The 23,028-nt window shown below is 46.3% G+C and overlaps 3 protein-coding genes across 3 annotated transcripts; 1 reads left to right on the top strand and 2 right to left on the bottom strand.

The window, feature by feature from the left end:
* Window positions 1–1,144: 1,144 nt before the first annotated feature.
* LOC108703919 (E3 ubiquitin-protein ligase TRIM39) lies at window positions 1,145–8,809 on the bottom strand. Its single transcript, XM_018240221.2, has 2 exons — window positions 8,672–8,809; window positions 1,145–3,044 (listed from the first exon to the last, which is right to left on the bottom strand). The coding sequence occupies exon 2, from the start codon at window positions 3,037–3,039 to the stop codon at window positions 1,387–1,389; it is 1,653 nt and encodes a 550-aa protein (XP_018095710.1). The 5' UTR covers window positions 3,040–3,044; window positions 8,672–8,809; the 3' UTR covers window positions 1,145–1,386.
* A 19-nt stretch (window positions 8,810–8,828) lies between these two features.
* On the top strand, window positions 8,829–13,440 carry spns1.L (spinster homolog 1 L homeolog). Its single transcript, NM_001094889.1, is given in 13 exon segments — window positions 8,829–9,081; window positions 9,532–9,797; window positions 9,876–9,941; window positions 10,274–10,410; window positions 10,495–10,646; window positions 10,722–10,788; window positions 10,877–11,019; window positions 11,157–11,309; window positions 11,400–11,589; window positions 11,705–11,770; window positions 11,983–12,081; window positions 12,159–12,330; window positions 12,429–13,440. Coding segments are annotated over 12 exon segments (1,581 nt in total). The 5' UTR covers window positions 8,829–9,081; window positions 9,532–9,556; the 3' UTR covers window positions 12,524–13,440.
* Window positions 13,441–13,621: 181 nt separating this feature from the next.
* Window positions 13,622–19,825, bottom strand: cln3.L (ceroid-lipofuscinosis, neuronal 3 L homeolog; the record flags this gene model as incomplete). The annotated part of the gene is given in 15 exon segments (NM_001093194.1): window positions 13,622–13,947; window positions 14,064–14,210; window positions 14,304–14,397; window positions 14,523–14,578; window positions 14,718–14,786; window positions 14,917–14,963; window positions 15,053–15,174; window positions 15,415–15,558; window positions 15,683–15,755; window positions 15,901–15,986; window positions 16,210–16,289; window positions 18,167–18,223; window positions 18,495–18,585; window positions 19,523–19,598; window positions 19,743–19,825. Coding segments are annotated over 15 exon segments (1,302 nt in total). The 3' UTR covers window positions 13,622–13,827.
* Between the last annotated feature and the right edge of the window lie 3,203 nt (window positions 19,826–23,028).

The following is a 23,028-nucleotide window of genomic DNA, read 5'->3' as shown; positions in this document are numbered from 1 at the left end:
TTTTGTTTTAAACATGACAAAATTTGGATTCTAGTAAATTACCCCCTAAATGTGGGAGTATTTCAAGGCGAGCTTTATGAGTGTGTATATCAATGGAGTGGGCCATTGGGTGGGTGGGTGTGCAAAGGAATGTGCCTTTTATAGACCTGCATTCACCAATGAGTAGAAGGTCCTTTAGGGTTTGGGCCCTCCACTACTATAGCTCCCAAGTGAGGCTATCAGTTGTGTGTCTGTATGAGTGTTGAGTGTTATATGATATGAATGATATGTATGAGTGTTATAATATGTGTCATCTGTAATCGAATCTCATCCCTGCCACTGGCCATTTTGTTTTTGGCGCATTGGAGCTTTCTCAGTCATTTGCATATCTCTAACCTTGCAGCCAATCACAGCTCAGTAGGAACCACGTATGTGATGCTACAAGCTATGTACTTTGACATCACTCCCAGGCTCGCTCTGATTGGCTGATTCATTACAGAGTTACCATGACACACTATTGTGACATCAGCAGCAGAGTTGACTTCGGAGTCGGTTGAGCACAAACACATGTTGGTCAATTCATTTCTGTGATCAAAGGTGAGTGGGGCAGGGATGCATATTTAAGGAAAACTAACTAAAACTATCATCTAAATCAATTATTTGGTTTGCTACCACCATTAATGTGGATATGGTCTTAAAAGTTCTTGTGGTAACATGGGTGTGGTTTAAACCAAAATGTGGTCAACACTGACCTCCATTAATGGCCCTCTACCAGGTAGGCCAAAATTCTAGCCCTGTGTGCCACATTTGCTAGCAATACACACCAGGCACTCAGCAGCAATCCCCATTAACTTGGAGATAATCTTGATTATTTCCCCCCTTCCATTGACTGGATTAGGCTGAGGTTTTTATTTAGCACCATGAATCTATCCACCCCCACTGCTGCCATATGCACAGTGATCTGTTGGCAAACTTGAAAAAGCACATTTACCAATTGCACTTGCCTCCACCCTGCTCCGTGCAAACAGCTGCCTCTTCTGGGTACAAATGCTCCATAGATGAGAACTAAAGGGGGTGGGGGTCCATTAAGTCACCTCAAACCTGTGGGCTTCATACGGGGAGACCAATTTGTTCATTTATTAATTAAATCATTTTCTAAACTAAATCATGAAAAAAAAAAATTTATTATTATGATTATTCCATTTGGAAGTTTGAAAAACTTGAACTTGAGAACAATCAAATTCACATTTTTTTGGCACAATTTCCCCAAATTGAAGCAAAAAAAAAAAAAATTTGTATATTCATGCCTTCATCTTTAAGCATCTGGGGCCCAGACTAAAGGAATTCATCATGTGTAATATCCAGTTCATACACACGTGTTCCATGTTCAATACCAGGGTAGAATGACTAACTTATAATTCTAACCCACCCCCTCCCTATACAGAATGCAGCATGGAGGGGCTCAGTGAATGTGGCAGTGAAAGTGTGTAAGTGTCTGATTGGATCACTCAGCTCATAGAAGGACAGACGTCCGGCCTCATAGTCCAAAAAGACTCGAATTCTCCAACAGGCGGGGGTGTAGGGTAACTCCGTATCTACCCAGTCATGCCGCACTGAATACTTATCATTCACTAGGTCTAAACCTAAATGCCAGGACTTGTTATTATTTCCAATAATGGACTGGTCTCCCTCCCGGTCTATACTGGGATAGGCCACCCCCACAAACCAGCCCCACAGTTCACTCACATCCAGATCCCAGTAATGTCGCCCCGAGGAGAAACTCATGGTGCTCAAAACCTGATAAGACTCAAATCTCTCGGGTGCATCTGGGTGACAATGGATGGTCTCTGATGAACATACAGATTTCCTGTCCTCTGATACAGACACATCATTGGCAGCAGAGCTTGTATCCAGTACCAGGTCTGTAGCCTCCTGCCCATAGACCCACCATCTCCTCACCCAACTCATAATCCCAGCTAAGCCTGTGAGTAATTTCTCTGAGATCTCCTCCACATCTACATCCCTCACTACATGGACCTTCGTATCATCTCCCTCTCTGGTCTCATTATCTGCCCTCTCAGTATCCTCCTCTGTATCATCCTCTTCCTCAGCATTATATTCCTCTTCATTATCTGCCCTCTCAGCCCCACAAAATTCAGCTCCATTTGATTCCTGTTCCTGTAGGACAGTGAGTGGATCTGCCATGTTGCACAGCTCCTCAATGTGATGGATCTTCCAGGACAGCTCGCCCTTCTTTATATCCAGCTCTCGGATCAGATCCCAGACTTCAAGTGAAACCATGACCTTCTGCAAGGAGAGCTGAATGTGTAGTTGTTCTTCTAGAAGATTCAGATGTTCCCTGATGTCTCTAAAGAGGTCGCTAATCTGCTCTGTTATACCAACTGCCTTTTCGTGCACTTCTTTCCTGCGCTCCTGCAGGTTCTGGACTCTCTCCTCCACCTTCTCTCTCTCTGGGGTCAGTTTCTCCAGAACTCTCCTGAGTTTCTCTTTCTTCTTCTCTGAGGCCTCACTCATCAGCTCCACCCGGTGGCCCCTATGTTCTCCATCCAGGCAGCAGGAGGCACACATGCAGGCTCCATCCTCACAGCAATAATACTCCAGGAGCTTGTTGTGGGTGGAACATTTTCTACTCTCAAAACAAGATATGGGTTTGATTAAGAAATGTTCCAGTGACTTGTTGTGTATGTCCAGGTGGGTGACACAGAGAGAAGCCTCGCACTGCAGGCAGGATTGGGCAGCAGGTATAGAAGTGTGGATACAGTAAGTGCAGAGGATCCCAGTCTCCCTTGGATCTGATTGGGTTGCACGGAATCGCTCTATTATGTTACCCAGAGTCCTGTTCCTGTGCAGGGCAGGGCGCTCCTCGTACTCCTCTCTGCATTCAGGGCAGGTGTAACCCCCAGATCCCTCCTGGGTATCCAGCACCCTCGCAATGCAGCCCTGGCAGAAGTTGTGCCCACACTGCAGCATTGCAGGATCTATATAAATGTCCTGACAGATGGAGCAACTGAGCTCGTCTCTCAGATCAGCAGCCGCCATTGTGCCTATCGGGTAGAAGAAACGAAACTTCAGTTAGGGAGGAGAGCTGCCAAGTTGCTTGCTCAGGCTAAGCTTCCTTGTTAACCCTGTGTGTTGCTGGCTGTAGTGTAGATTGTAACTACAAACCGTAGTTGTTATACTGTAACCCTTTCATAGACAGGCAAGAGCCACAAGATAACACTCCAGGCTACACCAGCCACACCCTGCACCTTTAACCCCTGCGTGCCAGCGAGTGTGTGTGTGAATAAAGTGGCATGTGTGCAGTAATTATTGTATTTCTATGGCACTGGCAGCTCTTTGTGCTTCACCAGACTTGAACTGGGCAAGGGAGGGTTATACAGAGGTTAATAAGCAAGACAAACGTGGACTTCTTCTCTCCCCTCTATGGCCCATAACCTGAGACTACTGGGGAGCTGCTGAGCCTTAATCCCAGCACATAGAGCAAACATAGGGGGCTGCCTAGTCTGGTGCCATAGGATAGAAATAAACAAATGTCCAGTGTCTCTTTTTTATTATATTGGAGATTTCCCAGAAAACTGGTTATTCTGCAAATTCTACCAACATGTCAGTGTAAATACAGCCCAGGGGCCCCACACGTGGCGAATCCCATGGCTCTAAGATGTACATACACTGACTGACTTACATGGGAAGGTCACGCCCAAAAAGTGTCCGTCCAGAATATTCCAAAGTATCCTTAGCCATGGGAATCACGCTAACCCTGAAGAATCCCTCTTAGAAAACCTCTCTCTCTGGGATATTCTGATCAATTGCTTGAGCTCTATCTGCATGTGTATTGCACCTTCATTTGTATCTGCTTGTTTGATCAAACAGGACAAACCTCAACCTGCTGTCTCCCCCCTCATTTAAAATACACACCACTAAAATCATGTCAGGGGGTGAATGTTTATTAATTCTGCTGCAGACTATTTCCCATGCAACCACGAGCTGCACATATAAATCACTAATTCAACCTGCAGCATTTCTTTTTTAATGGTTTACCCTGAAACAGAGAGGGATATCAGATTGATTCTTTAGTATGAAATGTACAAAACAAAACTTTTAGACTTGGTATTGTGAGTCTTTATGTTATTAGACCCATGAGTGCCGAGTCTTTTGCCTTAATTCATTTCATACAGCAAATGGGGGCCCTGTCTGAATATCAGTTAGGGAGAGATTTGGGGTGAGTGTTTATTTGTGCCCTGGGTACCCCTAGAACTATAGCAGGGTGACACCCCAATGTTTCTATATATCTGTAACCTTGTTATGAGCTAAGGGGGCCCAGTCTGAAGGTCAGTTAGGGGGAGATTTGGGGTGACTGCTTATTTGTACCCTGGGTACCCCTGGAACTATAGCAGGGTGACACCCCAATGTTTCTATATATCTGTAACCTTGTTATGAGCTAAGGGGGCCCAGTCTGAAGGTCAGTTAGGGAGAGATTTGGGGTGAGTGATTATTTGTAACCCTGGGTACCCCTGGAACTATAGCAGGGTGACTACCCAATGTTTCTATATATCTGTAACCTTGTTATGAGCTAAGGGGGCCCAGTCTGAATGTCAGTTAGGGAGAGATTTGGGGTGAGTGATTATTTGTACCCTGGGTACCCCTGGAACTATAGCAGGGTGTCAGTTAGGGGGAGATTTGGGGTGAGTGCTTATTTGTACCCTGGGTACCCCTGGAACTATAGCAGGGCGACACCCCAATGTTTCTATATATCTGTAACCTTGTTATGAGCTAAGGGGACCCAGTCTGAAGGTCAGTTAGGGGGAGATTTGGGGTGAGTGCTTATTTGTAACCTGGGTACCCCTGGAACTATAGCAGGGTGACTGTTACCCCAATGTTTCTATATATCTGTAACCTTGTTATGAGCTAAGGGGGCCCAGTCTGAAGGTCAGTTAGGGGGAGATTTGGGGTGACTGCTTATTTGTACCCTGGGTACCCCTGGAACTATAGCAGGGTGACACCCCAATGTTTCTATATATCTGTAACCTTGTTATGAGCTAAGGGGGCCCAGTCTGAAGGTCAGTTAGGGGGAGATTTGGGGTGAGTGTTGATTTGTACCCTGGTACCCCTGGAACTATAGCAGGGTGACAACCCAATGTTTCTATATATCTGTAACCTTGTTATGAGCTAAGGGGGCCCAGTCTGAAGGTCAGTTAGGGGGAGATTTGGGGTGAGTGTTTATTTGTACCCTGGGTACCCCTGGAACTATAGCAGGGTGACACCCCAATGTTTCTATATATCTGTAACCTTGTTATGAGCTAAGGGGACCCAGTCTGAAGGTCAGTTAGGGGGAGATTTGGGGTGAGTGCTTATTTGTGACCTGGGTACCCCTGGAACTATAGCAGGGTGACTGTTACCCCAATGTTTCTATATATCTGTAACCTTGTTATGAGCTAAGGGGGCCCAGTCTGAAGGTCAGTTAGGGGGAGATTTGGGGTGAGTGCTTATTTGTGACCTGGGTACCCCTGGAACTATAGCAGGGTGACTGTTACCCCAATGTTTCTATATATCTGTAACCTTGTTATGAGCTAAGGGGGCCCAGCCTGAAGGTCAGTTAGGGGGAATTGGGTGACTGCTTATTTGTACCCTGGGTACCCCTGAACTATAGCAGGGTGACACCCCAATGTTCTATATATCTGTAACCTGTTATGAGCTAAGGGCCCAGTCTGAAGGTCAGTTAGGGGAGATTTGGGTGAGTGTTATTTGTACCTGGTACCCCTGGAACTATAGCAGGTGACACCCCAATGTTTCTATATATCTGTAACCTTTTATGAGCTAAGGGGCCCAGTCTGAAGGTCAGTTAGGGGAGATTGGGTGATGTTATTTTACCCTGGTACCCCTGAACTATAGCAGGGTGACACCCAATGTTTATATATCTGTAACCTTGTTATGAGCTAAGGGGCCCAGTCTGAAGGTCAGTTAGGGGAGATTTGGGTGAGTGTTATTGTACCCTGGTACCCTGAACTATAGCAGTGGGACACCCCAATGTTCTATATATCTGTAACCTTGTTATAGCAGGGGCCCAGTCTGAAGTCATTAGGGAGATTTGGGGTGATGCTTATTTGTACCTGGTACCCCTGGAACTATAGCAGGGTGACTACCCCAATGTTTCTATATATCTGTAACCTTGTTATGAGCTAAGGGGCCCAGTCTGAAGGTCAGTTAGGGGAGATTTGGAGTGAGTGCTTATTTGTACCTGGGTACCTGGAACTATAGCAGGGCTGTACCCAATGTTCTATATATCTGTAACCTGTTATGAGCTAAGGGGCCCAGTCTGAAGGTCAGTTAGGGAGATTTGGGGTGAGTGTTATTTGTACCCTGGTACCCCTGGAACTATAGCAGCGGACACCCAATGTTTCTATATATACTGTAACCTTGTTATGAGCTAAGGGGCCCAGTCTGAAGGTCAGTTAGGGGGAGATTTGGGTGAGTGTTATTTGTACCCTGGTACCCCTGGAACTATAGCAGGACTTTACCCAATTTTCTATATATCTGTAACCTGTTATGAGCTAAGGGCCCAGTCTGAAGTCAGTTAGGGAGATTTGGCTGAGTGTTATTTGTACCGCGGGTACCCCTGGAACTATACAGGTGACACCCCAATGTTTCTAATATCTGTAACCTTGTTATGAGCTAAGGGGGCCCAGTCTGAGGTCATTACGGGAATTTGGGTGAGTGTTATTGTACCCTGGTACCCTGGAACTTATAGCAGGGTGACACCCATATGGTTTCTATATATCTGTAACCTTGTTATGAGCTAAGGGGCCCAGTCTGAAGTCAGTTAGGGAGATTTGGTGGAGCTGCTTATTTGTACCCTGGTACCCCTGGAACTATAGCAGGGTGACACCCAATGTTCTATATATCTGTAACCTTGTTATGACTAAGGGGCCCAGTCTGAAGGTCAGTTAGGGGGAGATTTGGGTGAGTGTTATTTGTACCCTGGGTACCCTGAACTATAGCAGGGTGACACCCCAATGTTTCTATATATCTGTAACCTTGTTATGAGCTAAGGGGCCCAGTCTGAAGGTCAGTTAGGGAGATTTGGGGTGAGTGTTATTTGTACCCTGGTACCCCTGAACTATAGCAGGGTGACACCCAATGTTTCTATATATCTGTAACCTTGTTATGAGCTAAGGGGCCAGTCTGAAGTCAGTTAGGGGAATTGGGATGCTTATTTGTACCTGACCCTGAACTATACAGGTGACACCCCAGTTTCTATATATCTGTAACTTGTTATGAGCTAAGGGCCCAGTCTGAAGGTCAGTTAGGGAGATTGGGTGACTGTTATTGTACCTGGTACCCTGGAACTATAGCAGGGTGACACCCAATGTTTCTAATATCGTAACCTTGTTATGAGCTAAGGGCCCAGTCTGAAGGTCAGTTAGGAATTTGGGTGAGTTTATTTGTACCCTGGGTACCCCTGGAACTATAGCAGGGTGACTACCCAATGTTTCTATATATCTGTAACCTTGTTATGAGCTAAGGGCCCAGTCTGAAGGTCATTAGGGGGAGATTTGGGTGAGTTGTTATTTGTACCCTGGGTACCCCTGGAACTATAGCAGGGTGACACCCCAATGTTTCTATATATCTGTAACCTTGTTATGAGCTAAGGGCCCAGTCTGAAGGTCAGTTAGGGAATTGGGTGAGTGTATTTGTACCTGGTACCCCTGGAACTATAGCAGGTGACACCCCAATGTTTCTATATATCTGTAACCTTGTTATGAGCTAAGGGCCCAGTCTGAAGGTCAGTTAGGGGGAGATTTGGGGTGAGTGTTATTTGTACCCTGGGTACCCCGGAACTATAGCAGGGTACACCCAATGTTTCTATATATCTGTAACCTTGTTATGAGCTAAGGGGGCCCAGTCTGAAGGTCAGTTAGGGGAATTTGGGGTGAGTGCTTATTTGTACCCTGGGTACCCCTGGAACTATAGCAGGCGTACACCCCAATGTTTCTATATATCTGTAACCTTGTTATGAGCTAAGGGGCCCAGTCTGAAGGTCAGTTAGGGGAGATTTGGGTGAGTGTTATTTGTACCCTGGGTACCCCTGGAACTATAGCAGGGTGACACCCCAATGTTTCTATATATCTGTAACCTTGTTATGAGCTAAGGGGGCCCAGTCTGAAGGTCAGTTAGGGGAGATTTGGGTGAGTGTTATTTGTACCCTGGTACCCCTGGAACTATAGCAGGGTGACACCCCAATGTTTCTATATATCTGTAACCTTGTTATGAGCTAAGGGGGGCCCAGTCTGAAGGTCAGTTAGGGGGAGATTTGGGGTGAGTGCTTATTTGTACCCTGGGTACCCCTGGAACTATAGCAGGGTGACACCCCAATGTTTCTATATATCTGTAACCTTGTTATGAGCTAAGGGGGCCCAGTCTGAAGGTCAGTTAGGGGGAGATTTGGAGTGAGTGCTTATTTGTACCCTGGGTACCCCTGGAACTATAGCAGGGTGACACCCCAATGTTTCAATATATGTGTAACAATTTTACACTACACAACCCTTCCCTGACAGAGAGTAAGACAGAGAGAAGGGTCTCCAGAGGAAAGTAAAAGCAGCAGTCGTGGCCGTCAGTTAATACCGAGGCTCACGAGTCACAACACTTCTCCTCAGTAACATCAAAGATCACTCACGTTGCGTGACGTCACAGCCACAAGGCGCCACAACACGAGGGTGGGGTTTATTCCGAGCTCGCGGATTTGATTGGCTCGCAGAACATCAACAGGAAGTGAGCCCTGCGCGTGGTCACGAGGTTGGTGCGATCACATGACCTGTAGAAAGACAAAGATGGCGATAGCGGAAGTGTAAATGATAGCTGTCAGCAGCTGCCGAGGGGAGACGGAGCCGGTTAGTCTCTGAAGGACTTTCGGTGGAGGGTGTTACGGGAAACTAACGGTTTGGCCCAGTAATTACAGTTAGAGGAGGAGTGAGGCTCCTGGAAGACTCTGCTGACTGCTCCCCAGGCTCTGCTGCGAGAGATACAGAGAGATACAGACAGAGATACAGACAGAGATACAGAGACGGGTGTCAGGGAGACGCTGCGGTGAGTGAGAGACACCAGTATTGACCCCGGTATAAACTGATATAGTTCCCTCCCCACTAACTGGGAGGAGTCAGCCCCAATCTCAGGTCCATTTCACTCCCATTAACCATTTCTCAGCTGTTCTTGTCTGAGCTGATACTGATCCCCTGAGAGTCATTACAGGAGTCACGTGACAGTCAGTACAGTAAGTGAATCCTTCATTATAGGAACCAGGTCACATGACTCTGCTGTGAGACTTGGAAGCTCTTTGCTCCAGACTCTGCTCCTCCTCATGTGACCTGTGAGCTCAAAGTGCAAAGACCCTTGTGCTCCAGACCCTTGTGCTCCAGACCCTTGTGCTCCAGACCCTTGTGCTCCAGACCCTTGTGCTCCAGACCCTTGTGCTCCAGACCCTTGTGCTCCAGACCCTTGTGCTCCAGACACTCATGCACCTCTGTCTCCTGGTTACAGTCATTGACCTCAGAAGACCAATAAGATGACATCACGGCGCAGTCATGGAGACGTCACCCCGTTCCTCACCCAGGCAGATAACACAGAGGAGGAAGGGGTCAGAGATCCAGAGAGCCAGTCGTCTGATGAGGAAGAGGAGGAAGGGAAGGACCATGGGAAAGAGACGCATTTACTCACCGGCATCTCCTACAAACGCTCTGTGGTCATCGTCATCATCCTCTTCTATATCAACCTGCTGAACTACATGGACCGATTCACTGTGGCAGGTAATGGGGGGGTGTATATTTAACTGTGGGCCTTCCAGGGTCCACTTGTACCTACTGAGCACTTTACTCTATTTGCAGGGGTGCTGCCGGACATTAAGAAAGCCTTCAACATCTCAGACAGTAACTCAGGATTGGTACAGACCGGTAAGTAACCCTTCCCTGCCCCAGTTATACCTGTATTGTGCCCATGTCTGTTGGGATACCCTAAATGTACATGTCACTGTATCCTCTGTGCCTTATGATGGGGGCATTTGGCTTTGTGCCAGCCTGTAGTAGCGCCCGTGCCTTGTCCCTCTCGGGGTCCCTCACAATTAGGATGCCACCTGGCCAGTATTTTACCGGCCTGACTGTTAAAAATGATGCTTGACCCCAATGTTATTAATAGGGAACAAATCTAAATATACAGGAAGGTCTGTGTTTTTTTTCCAAAAAAGGTGGCAACCCTACTCACAATGTGAATTGTCTCATCTCCGCAGTGTTCATCTGCAGCTACATGTTCCTGGCCCCCGTGTTTGGCTACCTGGGGGATCGCTACAATAGGAAGCTGATCATGTGTGTGGGGATCTCCTTCTGGTCATTGGTCACTTTGCTCAGCTCCTTTGTCTCCAATCAGGTATCACTGTGATTATGAGCCCCCCGGGGGGCAGATCTCTCTCCTGATTTCAGCTAATCATTTGATTTTCCCTCTGCCCTGCAGTATTTCTGGCTGTTCCTGATTACACGAGGACTGGTGGGTGTGGGGGAGGCCAGTTACTCCACAATTGCCCCCACCATCATAGCAGATCTGTTCCTTGCTGACCAGCGGACCCGCATGTTGTCCTTCTTCTACTTTGCTACCCCTGTTGGTTGGTAAGTGTGGAGCTCTGCCTGTGATTGGCTGCTGTACATGAGTCAATGTGCTGAATCTGCTCCTCACTATTACAGTGGCCTCGGCTACATCGTGGGTTCAGAAATGACCAGCGCTGCAGGAGACTGGCATTGGGCACTACGGGTAAGTGTCAGACACACTGGGCACAATTATATTTCACTACTGTGTTACTGTGACCAATGGGGTGACTCATTCCTGTATTGGGGTTCAGGTGACCCCAGGACTTGGATTACTGGCCGTGCTGTTACTAATCTTTGTGGCGGAGGAGCCTCCCCGGGGGGCGCTGGAGAGGAAAACTGACAGACCCCTGACCAACACGTCCTGGTCCTCTGACATGAAGGCTCTGCTGAAGAAGTGAGTGTTCCCCTTTGGACCAGTTTCACTTTTGACAGGGGTGAAGTCTCAGTTCTACACTCTCATCAGGACACTCAGTAAAGGGGAAGCAAACCCTACACTATGTACGTCTCTGCTCACACTTCTGTCTCCCACAGCCCCAGCTTCATCCTCTCCACCTTTGGCTTCACAACTGTGGCTTTTGTGACCGGAGCTCTGGCCCTGTGGGGCCCCACATACTTAATGAGATCACGGATGGTGATATACAAGTCAAAGCCCTGCGAGGGAGGGATCTGTAACTATGACGACAGGTAAATGGCAGCACTATCCTCAGTAGGGATTGATTGTATTATACCCCCGACCTCTCTCCTTCCCTGTCTGACTCCTCTTGATATTTCCAGTATGATTTTCGGGGGGATTACTTGCATCACTGGTATCCTGGGGGTTCTGACTGGTGTTGAGATCAGCAAACGCTACCGTAAAACGAATCCCCGGGCAGATCCACTGGTGTGTGCTGTGGGAATGATCAGCTCCGCTCCTTTCCTCTTCCTCTCCTTGGCCTTCGCTGACACCAGCCTCGTCGCTACATATGTGAGTATCATGTTACATAGTTAAATCAGGTTTAAAAAAAGTCCATCAAGTTCATGTGATGGGGATCAGCCTCTGCTGAATTATAGTTCTGATACAAATCTTCTCTGCCCCCCAGGTCTTCATCTTCATCGGCGAGACCCTTCTCTCCCTCAACTGGGCACTTGTAGCAGACATCTTGCTGGTAACCTTCCAGGGTTTTTATTCTTTACCCCTACAGTGAGACCATTAGTGCTGTTTGTTTCTAAGGGTTGAGTTTGGGTCCTTTAGCACATCAAGTCTGGAATATCAACTGATGTATGGTTGCTACATTAACTGACACTAGCAACCAGCCAGCAGTGGGCAATATAAATGAATAGGGATTAGAAATAAGAAATTATTGTTTTCCTTCCCCAGTATGTGGTGATTCCTACGCGCCGCTCCACAGCAGAGGCCTTGCAGATCGTTGTGTCCCATTTGCTGGGAGATGCCGGGAGTCCATACCTCATTGGGGTGGTAAGTAGGGCGCCCCCTGCTGTAGGGTATGTTAGCAGCTTCCCTGAACCACAAGCTGAACCCATTCCCCTCCTCAGATATCTGATCAGATCCAGAAGGGAAAACCGGCCTCGTTCCTGATCCAGATGCGCAGCCTGGAGTACGCGCTCATGATCTGTGCCTTTGTGGGGGTCATTGGAGGGGGCTTCTTCCTCACCACCGCTCTCTTCATAGAGAAGGATCGCAAGAAGGCAGAGTTGTTCTCCCAAGGTGAGTTGTTTGTGCCCAGCCTCATGCTCCTATCAGGAACAAGCCCAGTTCAGTTCCCAGGGCAAATACTTAACCCCTCTCCTTCTGGCCTGTTCTAGGCTTGCTGCCTGCTGATGAAACGGACGCTGAGCGCATTGTGGTCCCTAAACGAGGCCGATCCACAAAAGTGCCTGTGTCCAGTGTTCTCATCTGAGAGGGGCCCAACTGCACCTGATTGTGGGAGTATAAAGGGAACAACTGAGCTGACAGTGTTAGGGGCTGCTGTTAAGATTCACGGGCCTGGCTGCTTCTTACCATCTGAGCACAGACTCTGCCTCCAACCATGCGACTGTATTCTTTGTGCCCTAGGGGGCGCTCTGTGTCATATTTATTCACTTTTTAATGGAACTCCATCATACTTGATTCAGGCCGGGCCGACCCTTCTCGTGCAAATAGATTTACAGACAGTACCTAGGCACGAGCCTAACTCTATGGCAAGTGGAACTGCAGCGTTGGGGGACCCGTGATGTCACAAATAACAGTTTTCTGCTGCACTCAATGAATTGCCCTGTGGGACCTTGTCTTGGGATTTATAAGGAAAGGATTTTTAACTTGAAGGGCTCATATTCTATAATATTTGCTTTTTTTTTTAGTAGTGTATTTGCCCTTTAATTAGGGCCTCTGAAAACCATTGGCAACTCTTTCCAGGACAGACTTCCCCACTAGGGAATGTTTCATAAAGCATTAGGGATCCCAAGTTGTATATTTAATCCACTTCCTGCATATGAAATGCTGACTGGGGTTCTGCTTAATGAGTAGGGGCTTTGATCAGTTATGGGGCCACTTCAAAATACTAAATACATAGTGAAGATTTTTGGTTCATTCTCTTGAGTGGAGGGGTGGTACCAAAATACGATTATACACCCCCCCCCTGCATTACCAAATGGTTCAGTCATAATAGAATTGGTTTACACCTCTGCCTTGTCCCCTTTAGGAACAAAAAAATGAATTGTTCCCTTCACCTCTGAGCTTAGAGATAGTAGGGGAGAGGGGGCTGGGATAATGCAGCATTTACTGACAAAATGACTGTCTCGTGGCTCTAAAATGGTTAATAAATGAATATGGAATCTTTGTGTAGTTTGTGTTTCTTCAGTCAACCACTAGTGGTCACTTGTTTACTGGAGTCTGTGGACTAAACAAGTCTATATGGCAGCTCCCAGGCACTATTCCCAGCTCCAGAGGAGCATTAAACACAATAATAAATCCAAGCTTTTTCTCTCCCATGGCCCAGCTTTGCACAAAGATAACACAATGTAGTCAAAAAAATCAAGTGTATTTACATTGGAAGTTGTAAACATTAATAAGACATCCCAATACAGCAGCGGCATTAGTCAAACACTATACAAGCAAAGCCTTCTGGGAAATAATCATCAGTTCTACGGGGTCCGGCTGAGGCTGAACATTGCTCCCTTGATTGGCCAGATTATGGACCCCTCACAATCCACAGGGGAGGCGGAGTCAGCGGAGGCCACAGAAGTAGTTATGAACAGGAATAGCGATGGCTCCGGAGATAGAAATTCCCAGTGTGTCAGAGACACAGGCAGCCGTCAGTGAGAACTCTTTATGTTCTGCTTTACTCTGCGGGAAATGAACAGAACATGAGAAGCAGAACCCACTAGTCTAGCTCTGTATTAACTGCAGTACTTGGGACTGCCTCTAGCCACTGAATGAGTTCCAGTGAGGGGGAGACTTACCTCCAGTGAGATGTTATTGAAGGTGTTCACATACGCTGCTCCCCCAAGGAGACCCTCAAATAAGATAATGAGGAAAATAACCGGCAACCCCAGACTGGGAAGGAAGAGATACGAGACCCCCACCAGGAGGAAGATGGCATTGCACAACTGGGAACAAAGAAGGAAAGACATTAGGGGCAGATATAGGATATATATATATATATACACACATAGATACATGACTGCAGAACAAGGCAATACCTGCAACAGCGAGAGGATCCAGATTCTCCTGATTGTGACGCAGCGCAGGGAGGATCGGGATACAAACACCCCAGCCTGGTACAGCATCTGGTACCTGAAGAGAGAAAGGGGCAAATCCATGGGCAAAGAGGGGCAAGATGATGAAAAGCTGAGGTTGAAGTGAGACACACCCACACGACTGGCACATAAAGGGTCACGTGATGACAGGGTTAAACTTACCAGCGGTACTGCTCCGAGTGGCTCATTGAGATGTCCGGAAAATAGATCAACTCAAACTGCAAAATTGAGGAGGAAGGGTTAATAATCACATACACAGGTGCATGCTGGGACATGACCACACTGACTCCCACACACAGTGGTGCATTCTGGGACAAGCTCATAGAAAGCTGCAGACGACATATTGAGCAGACTTACCAAGCCCTGGTTAATGAAATACTCAGCGAAGTAGACGATGGAGAGGGGGATCATGTATCTCAGCAGAGACTGTGGAGAGAGAGAAAGAGAGACAGTGAGTGTGAGACTCCCACGTGCAAGAGACTGTGTGCAAGGCCACAGCCTACATATGATACAACATCATTGAGACCAACAGATCCTTAACCCTTTTCTGCCTGACCTTAATAATGTTCCACTTCTCTGAGAGTCCCAGAATGAAGACTCCACCTGACAAGGGGAGAGAGGGTTAAACATGGAGACTCACACATTCAGCCCCATCCCACAAGTGTCCATCAGATGTGTCTGGGGGGCGGTACCTGTAGTGTCATGTGACTGTCCTGCTATAAGAGGCTGGTGGTCTGGTGCCCGGGGTCTGCTGGGGCTTGTGGGGCGGGTCCAACGAGGCAGAGAGGGAGGATGGAGCAGGAGGAAGAAATAACTGAGAGGAGAAACCATTAATGAAACAGAGGGTTACTTGGTGCAGCATTTGTGTTGCCTGTCCTACCTCCATACACATCATTAGCCCCCACTACATGTACCGTCCCACTGGAGTTACTGAAGAATCAAGTAATAATAATGTTAAATACACTAACATGTGACATATGTTTTGGCTGTATTTCCCCTTTAATAAGAGCCTGTATATTCACCCTGTGCTTGTAGTCTCCCCATCATCACTCACCTTATTAAGAGCAGGACGGGGATAGTGAGCATAACCAGCAGAGAGTTCCGAGGGGAGAGGCCAACCTCTGTGAGACCCAAATAGGAGAGGGCCCCTAGGATCCCGGCCCCTCCAGTACCAGACGACCAGTAGGACACCACATTGCTGGAACATGGGAAATACAAAGATGATGGAGTATTAGTGAATCTAATACACTAGTACAGGGGCCAGTGTAGTAATGTATTGGGGTGCAGGTAATCAATATACTGGGACAGAGGGGAGTCTGTACCTGTGGAAATAGGAGGTGAGACTGAGGAAGGTCACTTCTCCCAATCCCGACGATACACTGGCAAACACGACTCCTGCAGTGAATACAAACAATGCCATCAATTATAATGTTTATTGGGTACATAAATATAGATAGATAGATACAGACATATATATATACACACACACACACGTGAGTGTACCCCCAGATGCACCCACAGTACCACACACAAGACTCACCCAAGAGACTCACTGTGATCTGAGTGGAATACGACACAATGAGAAAGCTGCCAGCGGCTGTCACAATGCAAAGAGACACCCTGTAACTGAGAGAGAGAGACTCCCTGAAACCAAGAGACTCCCTGTAACTGAGAGACACACAGAGACACCCTGTAACTGACAGAGAGACTCCCTGTAACTGAGAAAGAGACTCCCTGTAACTGAGAGACACCCTGTAACTGAGAGAGACTCACAGAGACTCCTTGTAACTGAGACAGAGACTTTGTGTAACTTTGAGTAACTGTAAACAGAATGTTGTGGGTCACTTACTTGTAGGGAATGAGGTGGATGTAGAAAGGTGCAGTGAACTTGATGAATAATGTGGGTAAGATATCTGCCAATAGAACTGCCTGTAGCATGGGGGGGGAGACAGGGAAGAGATAAATGAGACATACAGAGGATCAGAAGAGAGAAGAAAGAGAGAGAGATGCACAAAGTGTTAATTAAGATGCGAGTGCCACTTCTACACACACACACACATACAGTTAGGTCTATAAATCTTTGGACAGACAACTTTTTTTCTAATTTTGGTTCTGTACATGACCACAATGAATTTTAAATGAAACACCGCAGATGCAGTTGAACTGCAGACTTTCAGCTTTAATTCAGTTGGTTGAACAAAAAGATTGTATAAAAATGTGAGGAACTAAAGCCTTTTATAACACAATCACTTCATTTCAGGGGCTCACAAGTAATTGGACAAATTAAAAAAGTGCAAATCAAATGTTCATGTCTAATAGTTGGTAGAAAATCCTTTGCTGCAATGACAGGCTGAAGTGTTGAACTCATGGACATCAGCAGATTGTGGGTTTGCTCCTGTTTAATGCTCTGCCAGGTCTTTACTGCAGCCGCTTCTTTCACTTGCTCTTTGTTTGTGGCCTTTCTGTCCCAAGTTTAGTCTTCAACAAGTGAAATGCAGCTCAATTGGCTTCACATCAGCTCAATATTCCACTTCTTTGCTTTAATAAACTCCTGGGTTGCTTTGGCTCTATGTTTTGGCTCATTATGAGACGCCTTCCAATCAATGTGAGTGCATTTAGCTGGATTTGAGCAGACATTGTCTCTGAAGAGCTCACAATTCATTCTTGTGCTTCTGTGTCACATGATGGATAAACACTAGTGTCCCACTGGCAGCCATGCACCCCAAGCCATCACACTGCCTCCCAAATGTTTTATACACAACTGTGCTATGCTTTGAATCAGCAGCTCTTCCCAAGCCTTCTCCACACTGTTTTACTCATCATTCTGCTAGAGCTTCATCTTGGTTTCATCTGTCCAAGCAATGGTTTTCCACAACTGTGTTGGCTTATTTAGATGTTTTTATCAAAGTCCAATGTAGCCTTTGTATTGTTGATGCTTAGGAGTGGCTTGTACCTTGCAGTGCCCCCTCTGTATTTACTTCATACAGTCTTCTCTTTATGGCAGACTTGGATATGGAGACTCTACCTCCTGGAGACTGTTCTTCACTTGTTTGGCTCTTGTCAAGGGCTTTCTCTTCCCCATGGAAATGATTCTGAGATCATCCACCACTGTTGTCTTCCGTGGACGTCCAGGTCTTTTTGTGTTGCTGAGTTCACCAGTGATTTTCTTTCTTTCTCACCATGTACCAAACTGGAGATTTTGTCTCTCCTAATATTGGAGACATTTCTCACATGGGTTTTTTCTGTTTTTGCAGCTTAAGGAGGACTTGTTTCACCTGCATGGAGAGCTCCTTTGTCCTCATGTTGTCTGTTCCACACCCCCCCCCCTCAAATCAACTCCAGGGCTTTTATCTGCTTCATTGATAATGACATAACCAAGGAATTGCCCCACCTGCCCATGAAATAGTCTTTGACTCAATTCTCCAATTACTTGACTTTAGTTCCTCACATTGTTTAGTCCCTCGCAGATTATTTATCTGAGTTGTTTCATTTAAAATTCATTGTGATAATGTAGAGAACCAAAATTAGAAAAAAGTTGTCTCTGTCCAAAGATTTATGGGCATAACTGTATATATACACACACATATACATATATACACATATAGATAGACACACACACACACACATATATAGATACACATATACACACATATAGATAGACACACACACACACACATATAGATACACATATACACACATATAGCTATACACACACACACACAATGGCAGGACATCACTGACTCACACAGAAAGTGGAAGGAGAAGACAGAGGAAAAGCCTGAGGGAGAGGAAGGGGCGGTACTTACAGCAGTGGAGATCTGGTTACAGTCATATCGGCTACTGGATGAGTTTGTGACATTCACCTGGGGGGACATAGAGATTAGTTTCCTCTCTGCTGTCTCTCGATTTCCACCCCAACTCACTGGCCATCTTCCCCCGTCCCTAACCTGCCCCATTGTTTGTGTAAGTGACAGTTGGTAGAAGCCTGTGCTCACTGTGTGTAACATTGTGTAGGTGGGTGGGAAGACTGGACAGTCAGATGCCAAGAATCAGCCACAGACCTTCCCCCCAATTCACTAGTCACTGTAACACCCACTCTGCACCCCCAGCTGCACACAAGCCGCAGTCTCTCACCGTGACGGTCTCGTTGGTCTCTGTCCTGAGAATGTCGTGGGCAGCGCTGAGCATCACAACATACGCAAAGTTATTGCACAGACCCAGCAACCTGTAGAGACACACAGTGTGACACGTGACATGTACCACGGCCTGGGAACAGCGGCAGCCAAACTGGTACTGAGACTGCAGTCCCAACAGCTAGTGAGACAGTCAGGGAGGCTGCTGAGAGAGACAGGGAGGGAGAGAGAGAGAGAGACAGGGAGGGAGAGAGAGAGATAGAGAGAGAGAGAGAGAGAGAGAGAGAGAGAGAGAGACAGGGAGAGAGAGAGAGACAGGGAGAGAGAGAGACAGGGAGAGAGAGACGGAGAGAGGGAGAGAGACAGGGAGGGAGAGAGAGAGACAGGGAGGAAGAGAGAGAGAGACAGGGAGGAAGAGAGAGAGACAGGGAGGAAGAGAGAGAGACAGGGAGGGAGAGAGAGAGAGACAGGGAGGGAGAGAGAGAGAGAGAGAGAGGGAGGAAGAGAGAGATAGGGAGGAAGAGAGAGAGACAGGGAGGGAGAGAGAGACAGGGAGGAAGAGAGAGAGACAGGGAGGGAGAGAGAGACAGGGAGGAAGAGAGAGACAGGGAGGAAGAGAGAGATAGGGAGGAAGAGAGAGAGACAGGGAGGAAGAGAGAGAGACAGGGAGGGAGAGAGAGAGAGACAGGGAGGGAGAGAGAGAGAGAGAGACAGGGAGGAAGAGAGAGAGAGACAGGGAGGAAGAGAGAGAGACAGGGAGGAAGAGAGAGAGAGACAGGGAGGGAGAGAGAGAGACAGGGAGGGAGAGAGAGAGAGACAGGGAGGGAGAGAGAGAGAGACAGGGAGGAAGAGGGAGAGACAGGGAGGAAGAGGGAGAGACAGGGAGGAAGAGAGAGAGACCGGGAGGGAGGCTGCTGAGAGAGTTTATTTAGAGAGAGAGAGAGACAGGGGAGGTTGCAAAGAGACTGTTGGTGAAGGGAAGAGAGAGAGAGTAAATACAATAAATACAGTGTGAGGGGCGACACTTACCAGAAAGCACTGACATTCCTCCAGTGAGGCGGATCCTGTGGGGGACACGTGACTTCTGTATCAGGCCCCTCCCCCTCTGGAAAAGAAGAAAAACAATGAGATCCAGTGAGTGACGTGGATTGTGAGTGTCAGCTCCGCAGCCCAACATGACACACTGACCTCTCAGCACCGCCCTCATCCCTACCCTGGTCACTAACGGGTTAACCCTCCCCACATTCACCTTCCCAGTCGGAGCCGCTCTCCGAGTTAACCCTCTCCATCCCCGCTGCTTTCTGCTGTTCACTGTCCCATCAGCTGATCTTCAGCTATCACTAGTTCCGGGGGCCGCGCTACTTCCTGCTTCTGTCTGGCCCCGCCCCGCCCTGGTTACAGTTGCTAGGGCAGAGACTCTTTAGACACAAGCAGCGGAAGTGATGTAGAAAGAGGAAGAGGTGGGACTATGGAATGGCTGTGCTGCCCCCACACTCAGAAAACAGCAGCAAAAACCCCTAATAATGATGATTTGTGACTCAGGAAACCTCCTTCTCAGGTTGGACTGATCCTTCCTTGGGAATTAGTGTCAATTTGTGTATCTATATATATATATAGAGTGTATACTGCACCCCAACATGTCACAATTAGTGGGGAGCACAATGTTCCCTTTGTTACTTCAGGTTACTGGGACTGACCCCCCCCCCCCATATTGGCATCACCTTATCTCAGTGACTGTCAGTTCCTGGGGGAGGAGCTACTGGGGGTCCCAGACCTGACAGAAATTATCTGCAGTTCTACACCGCTTTTATCTGTGTCTGATGGGATCTATTGGAGATCAGCTCACTAGAGAAGTCACAGAGACCTCCTGCATTATTGGGGGGTCACATGCTCCCATAGCAGCACCCGATCCACACCCCAATGAGCCCCACCAGTCTGATTGCAAATGTAAGTGCTGAAGAGCAAATCTCTTTTATTCATCTCAGGTGCTCCATCTATGATCCATCTCCATTATAGGGATCCTGTAACTATGAGGTGCTCCATCTGTATATGAACATTTATAGGGATCCTGTAACTATGAGGTGCTCCATCTGTATATGAACATTTATAGGGATCCTGTAACTATGAGGTGCTCCATCTGTATATGAACATTTATAGGGATCCTGTAACTATGAGGTGCTCCATCTGTATATGAACATTTATAGGGATCCTGTAAATATGAGGTGCTCCATCTGTATATGAACATTTATAGGGATCCTGTAACTATGAGGTGCTACATCTCTATATGAACATTTATAGGGATCCTGTAACTATGAGGTGCTCCATCTGTATATGAACATTTATAGGGATCCTGTAACTATGAGGTGCTCCATCTGTATATGAACATTTAGAGGGATCCTGTAAATATAAGGTGCTCCATCTGTATATGAACATTTATAGGGATCCTGTAACTATGAGGTGCTCCATCTGTATATGGACATTTATAGGGATCCTGTAACTATGAGGTGCTCTATCTGTATATGAACATTTATAGGGATCCTGTAACTATGAGGTGCTCCATCTGTATATGAACATTTATAGGGATCCTGTAACTATGAGGTGCTCCATCTGTATATGAACATTTATAGGGATCCTGTAACTATGAGGTGCACCATCTGTATATGAACATTTATAGGGATCCTGTAACTATGAGGTGCTCCATCTGCATATGAACATTTATAGGGATCCTGTATATATAAGGTGCTCCATCTGTATATGAACATTTATAGGGATCCTGTAACTATGAGGTGCTCCATCTGTATATGAACATTTATAGGGATCCTGTAACTATGAGGTGCTACATCTCTATATGAACATTTATAGGGATCCTGTAACTATGAGGTGCTCCATCTGTATATGAACATTTATAGGGATCCTGTAACTATGAGGTGCTCCATCTGTATATGAACATTTATAGGGATCCTGTAACTATGAGGTGCTCCATCTGTATATGAACATTTATAGGGATCCTGTAACTATGAGGTGCTTCCTTCTGTATATGAACATTTATAGGGATCCTATAACTATGAGGTGCTCCATCTGTTCATGAACATTTATAGGGATCCTGTAACTATGAGGTGCTCCATCTGTATATGAACATTTATAGGGATCCTGTAACTATGAGGTGCTCCATCTGTTCATGAACATTTATAGGGATCCTGTAACTATAAGGTGCTCCATCTGTATATGAACATTTATAGGGATCCTGTAACTATGAGGTGCTCTATCTGCATATGAACATTTATAGGGATCCTGTATATATAAGGTGCTCCATCTGTATAAGAACATTTATAGGGATCCTGTAACTATGAGGTGCTCCATCTGTATATGAACATTTATAGGGATCCTGTAACTATGAGGTGCTCCTTCTGTATATGAACATTTATAGGGATCCTGTAACTATGAGGTGCTCCATCTGTATATGAACATTTATAGGGATCCTGTAACTATGAGGTGCTCCATCTGTATATGAACATTTATAGGGATCCTGTAACTATGAGGTGCTCCATCTGTATATGAACATTTATAGGGATCCTGTAACTATGAGGTGCTCCATCTGTATATGAACATTTATAGGGATCCTGTAACTATGAGGTGCTCCATCTGTATATGAACATTTATAGGGATCCTGTAACTATGAGGTGCTCCATCTGTATATGAACATTTATAGGAATCCTGTAACTATGAGGTGCTCCATCTGTATATGAACATTTATAGGGATCCTGTAACTATGAGGTGCTCCATCTGTATATGGACATTTATAGGGATCCTATAACTATGAGGTGCTCCATCTGCATAATGAACATTTATAGGGATCCTGTAACTATAAGGTGCTCCATCTGTATATGAACATTTAAAGGGATCCTGTAACTATGAGGTGCTCCATCTGTTCATGAACATTTATAGGGATCCTGTAACTATGAGGTGCTCCATCTGTTCATGAACATTTATAGGGATCCTGTAACTATAAGGTGCTCCATCTGTATATGAACATTTATAGGGATCCTGTAACTATGAGGTGCTCCATCTGTATATGAACATTTATAGGGATCCTGTAACTATGAGGTGCTCCATCTGTATATGAACGTTTATAGGGATCCTGTAACTATGAGGTGCTACATCTCTATATGAACATTTATAGGGATCCTGTAACTATGAGGTGCTCCATCTATATATGAACATTTATAGGGATCCTGTAACTATGAGGTGCTCCATCTGTATATGAACATTTAGAGGGATCCTGTAAATATAAGGTGCTCCATCTGTATATGAACATTTATAGGGATCCTGTAACTATGAGGTGCTCCATCTGTATATGGACATTTATAGGGATCCTGTAACTATGAGGTGCTCTATCTGTATATGAACATTTATAGGGATCCTGTAACTATGAGGTGCTCCATCTGTATATGAACATTTATAGGGATCCTGTAACTATGAGGTGCTCCATCTGTATATGAACATTTATAGGGATCCTGTAACTATGAGGTGCTCCA

Source organism: Xenopus laevis, chromosome 9_10L (genome assembly GCF_017654675.1).
Source record: "Xenopus laevis strain J_2021 chromosome 9_10L, Xenopus_laevis_v10.1, whole genome shotgun sequence".
NCBI lineage: Eukaryota > Metazoa > Chordata > Amphibia > Anura > Pipidae > Xenopus > Xenopus laevis.
Note: the sequence above shows the minus strand (reverse complement) of the source record. Positions and strands in the feature narration are given on the sequence as shown.

Excerpts from the sequence above, each read along its gene's own strand:
- LOC108703919 (XM_018240221.2), bottom strand. The coding sequence starts at position 3,039 with ATGGCGGCTGCTGATCTGAGAGACGAGCTCAGTTGCTCCATCTGTCAG.